Source organism: Cherax quadricarinatus, chromosome 21, assembly GCF_038502225.1.
Source record: "Cherax quadricarinatus isolate ZL_2023a chromosome 21, ASM3850222v1, whole genome shotgun sequence".
Taxonomy (NCBI): Eukaryota; Metazoa; Arthropoda; class Malacostraca; order Decapoda; family Parastacidae; genus Cherax; species Cherax quadricarinatus.
This window is the reverse complement of record NC_091312.1, coordinates 5,242,040-5,246,878: the sequence shown is the minus strand read 5'-3', so window position 1 is coordinate 5,246,878 and position 4,839 is coordinate 5,242,040. Positions and strand designations below refer to the sequence as shown.

General features: G+C 36.6%; 1 protein-coding gene across 1 annotated transcript in view; it reads right to left on the bottom strand.

Annotated features, from left to right (window-relative positions):
- Positions 1 to 4,415, bottom strand: part of LOC128689070 (class A basic helix-loop-helix protein 15) — a 106,144-nt gene extending 101,729 nt beyond the window's left edge. The window contains exons 1-2 of the mRNA XM_053777148.1: positions 4,228 to 4,415; positions 3,417 to 3,625 (exon numbers count right to left, since the gene is read on the bottom strand). Of these exons, the coding sequence (XP_053633123.1) occupies positions 3,417 to 3,478 (62 nt within the window). The 5' untranslated portion in view covers positions 3,479 to 3,625; positions 4,228 to 4,415. The remainder of the gene's footprint in view (positions 1 to 3,416; positions 3,626 to 4,227) is intronic.
- Between the last annotated feature and the right edge of the window lie 424 nt (positions 4,416 to 4,839).

Sequence of the window (4,839 nt, the reverse complement as noted above, 5' to 3'; positions counted from 1 at the left end):
CAAACCCCACCTGTGATATGGTTTCATTAAGTAACATTTAACGAAGAATTGCAATAAAGACAAATTCACTGTTACCTACTTCCATAATTATTATAGCAGAGTAATAATGAAGAAATGATCATAAAAACCACACGAAATTCAATAAAAATGGGTAACTTAAGTAAATACCCATAACTCTAAGAAGTTATACTTCCCGCACATGACTTCTCGCTCCTATCTATATAATTTCTTTTTCCCGGGTATATTCTACTGACTTGAAAAAGTCAGTTGTAGTGCTGAACAAGTGGAACGAATAAAATTTCCGATTGCTGCTTTTGTGTGTACATTAGAGTCCTGGACTACCTCTAGGAAATCGCTGGACGCCAATTTTTAGTCAAAGAATTTATCAATTTGGCTAAAATTAAAATTGCCTCAGAATTATCACATTATTGAAACGCGAAGCCTCAGCAATTCCGTTTCAAGGTCTCCCTCGGTCACTTGATGAAATAGTTCAAGTTTATACTGACAAAGTGCTCTTACACCTCCCTTTCTTGTGCCTATCAATCAGGAATAATTTAAATAATTCAGTGCGACATTCGCCAGGCATGACTCGACTCATTAAATTAAACCATGTTTTGGTTAGCGCAATAATATCAACATTTCCCGCATTTGTTCCAAAGCTACGACTATTTGTATAATTTATGCTGAAAAGGTTTTTTCTTCAGTATCCTTAACCCCATTCATCTTTGCCTTTCCATTATTTTTGTTTTTATCAGTATCAAACGTTTCTGAATGTGGTTGTCTTACGCGTTTTACTTTATTATCTTGTCAACTTATCTTTAAAATCCATAGCACTCAATACCAACCCCCCTTCTCTCTCGCTCTCTCCCTTCTCTCGCTCTCTCGCACACACGCACACTTTAAAACTTTGATTAAAAAACTTTACTTGTATAATGACTTTCATTAGTTTGTATAAAATAAATAGCTATTGTACATTTCTTGTGTAACTATATCAGCAAAGAGACGAAAAGCGGCTGTTTGGAATCCTTTATTACGACGTTTCGCCAAGAAAGTGGGCTGTTGCTGCAGTGTATCACACTTTAAACTGATGAAAGTTAATAGGTACCTGGGTGTGTTCGTTGCATCCTAGGAGAGACCACCACCAAGCTTCAGCTTCAAGATCCTGCTCAGCTTAAAAGTTATCAGGGGTCATTAAACCACTAGGTTACTAATCAGAGTATTACTAACATAACTATTATTTACATTACTATTATTATTATTACCATTATTACTATCATTAAAAAACAACGCCAAACCCAATGAGCAATTCATTCCGATAAACAGCCATCTTCCAGTTGTTGTTTTTATCGTATAAATAAATTGCGTATATCCTACAGAGGAATACCGAAGTAAACACTTACAATAACCAGCAACGCCTATCACATAGATAAGTTAACAGTGACATTTAATTAACAAAAAAGAGGTCACAACTTTCAACTGGCGTAGATATACTTGTACAAAAACATGAATGATTCAACAATTCCAGCCTTCGTAAACAGGTGTTTCAGCCTCAGAAAAAAAAATCAAGACTATTTAATAATGGATTGTCATCGTGCAGCATAATGTTACGACTTTCTTAAATGATTCGATGAACATGCATTTTACTTAATTCGCTTATAAGGAGATATAGTGTGTCGAGGCTATCTAAGAATTTTATAGAATGGAATCAAGTTGATTAAGATTCGATTTAGAAAGTGTATAAAAGTACCAGAAATAATGACTTTTTATTATTATTATTACGGAGTGGAAAAATCAGTTGATACCATGGGTAGCTAATGCTAATGTTAGGCTTAATACGTATCGACATCACTTATATCATAAGGCTACATTTCACTAGCACACTAAGAGCTTTAATCTCTGAGATTAAGAGCAAACTGTGTACTATATACACTTAGAGATGCACATGACACACCTTTAGGTTTATATACGGTTTGCATATAAAGAATTTAGCTCGTATACATATTTCATACTCTTATTGAATATTCTAAAATATATAAATAAAATTAAATATTTACAATACGTAAACGATACATGGTCAACAAAATTATCATGCGATCTTCTGCAACGTTCTGCTAAAACATACTACTCAGCTTGCCAGTTTAAAGAAAAGGGACCACTAGAGTTTAGAAATATACAACAGTCTTAAGAAATATCTAATTTAACTCAAGAGTATTAAAATCAACATAAATAACTACATGTAACAGTGCCAAATTGTACATCGTGTTGCCGCAGAGTTTCCATTTGCTCCACTTAGCTGTCAGGTGCAACTTTCAACTCCCACGCACCTCTGGCAAAATAACTTCGGTATCTATAGTTCATTAACGTTAAGGGATAGCTTGTAAATAGCTCCTCATACCCTTTACCAAGGAAAACTGCGACACAGTATGTAAATTTCTAAGATAGGTTAAGTAAATAAAATTATATTCCGTAAATTTGATCAAGGTCGGATGTTTGTTTTCATGCTAACATATATCAAACAATTTCATAAGTAACTAGCATGTATACATTATATATACCTTTGATATACCTCTGAAGAGTTTCGAGAGTTTCAATACTCTCGGAGCCCGGCCATGGGCCAGGCTCGTCTGGTGCTACATTAAAATATAAATATAATTATATATATATATATATATATATATATATATATATATATATATATATATATATATATATATATATATATATATATATATACACTGAGGTACATTGGGAGATTTTTACTTATTTTATATTTTTAATAACTTTTTTTACGATTGTTTACATATATAATGTTGGATGGGCTCTTCAAGCAGGCCAATTGACGAACAAAATAATACCAGTTTATATTCTTAATTGTTTTCTTCCGTGTATATGCCTAGGGGCAGCAGTGGACGCAATCTTTCCCAATCCCCCCCCCCCCCACATTTCACTTTAATACCCATTTTTAGGGATTTAAGTATGCTTGAATTGTGGTGTGAAGGTGAAATGCAGCTTTAATGACCCTCAGATACCAGTCACTCGACAGCACCAAAGCTTCAATTCATCTGTATATTAACATCAGGAATGCTTTTGCCCCTAAAATAGATATTAAACCAGCCGGCCTTGGCGAAGACAAGGGAAGACATGATTGTGATATACAAAATCTTAGCAAATGGATAGGTCATATAGGTCAAAAATTTTTTTTATCTCTTCACACCTCTCGGTGTATATACTGTGTACACATTATATAACGTATTCTACGGAAGTGAGAGGACATTATATTCACGGGGAAGCGCTAAGCACATTGAGGTCATACAGCGCCTGGGGAATGAGGAATTCATGCCTGATCTTGGGAAGAGGTGGATACTCCATTTCCTTGGAACAAGAGGTAGGCTTGTGCAAGACATGAATGAACTTACCTGGTGGTGGGTCCTTGGGGGGCCCGAGGTGGAACTTTACCGCTACTCAGCCTTTCTTGCATTCAACAGACTGTAGTGTCGTCACTGCCAGTGAACAGTGTTTCTGACGAGGCATTCAACAGTAGTGTCGTCACTAGCAGTGAATAGTACTTTCGTGAGGCATTGAACAGACTCGTCACTACCGGTGAACACTGCTTCTCATGAGGCACCTTCCAAAAAAAAAAAAAAAAAAAAAAAAAAATAAAAAAAAAATTTCCCCCCTCAGCACAAGTTGGTGTTCCTAATGAACATTTAACGTGGATAATGAATTAATCAAAACTTCACCACTGTCCGATGTTCCTCTGGGCTTTAAATGCAGCGGTTCGTATGAATTACTGCCTGTCACTTGTGAAGTCTATTATATCACAGACTAAGCAATTTAAAAGGTCTCACTTAGTGATTATATTGACCACAAGAATGACTCTTTCTCTGAGCACTAGTTACATCTATTACTCTTTCTCTTATACGTTCTCTTAGGAACGTCCTTAGTGTTACTTTCTTCATACCTTAACAAGTTATTAGTTCATAGCTTTAGTAGTTAGGTAGATGGTAATGGCTCTATTTAGTGTTATACACTCTTCCTCCACTTATTTTCCTAGTCAGTCCATTCACAAACTGTATTTTTCTGTTACTGTTACGTATTACTTTTAGAGCACTGTGTTGTTGATACAACAGCTTCAAGCAGCTATACCTGGTTTTACACTTTTTTTTAATTTTCATACATTTTTTTTTCAGCTACGCTTGAGTATCCTGTAAGAATGATGCATCTTACTGCACTTGTGATGATGTTGGTGTGTCACAGCAGGCTGCAGCACACAGCTGCTTCCTCAGCAGCAGCAGCAGTGCTTGTGAGAAGATGTTTACAATATTGGTTAAGAGCGGTGCAAGCAGAGAGAGCGGAGGAGCGACACTTCCTCACACCCCCGAGGCCACCGCCATACTGCTGCTCAGCTCAGCTGCACCGCTCACTAAACCCTCCTGGAGCCCACCACAGGTTTCAGAACCTACCAACATATTTCTGCCGTCTCCAACTTTACACTCACTTTACACTATGCATAAGAAATTCTTGAATAGGCGCAATGGATGACACAGCATGGGAGAACAATGGTGTTGGTTGTATCACCCAGGGATTGTGTGCTAACTCATCTATCCCCCCCCCCTTTTTATTTCTCTGGCTGGGTGTTTAACCAGCTTACTGAGCGTAAAATAAAGTTTTCAGTTGGACAAACAATGAAATATGAACAGTCATGAAGTTTCCGATTCAAGGAATATAATCGCGAATTGTTTAAATTCTTAACTTCGCTCTGATACATATAAGTTCTCACTTCACAAAACATACACACACACACACACACACACACACACACACACACACACACACACA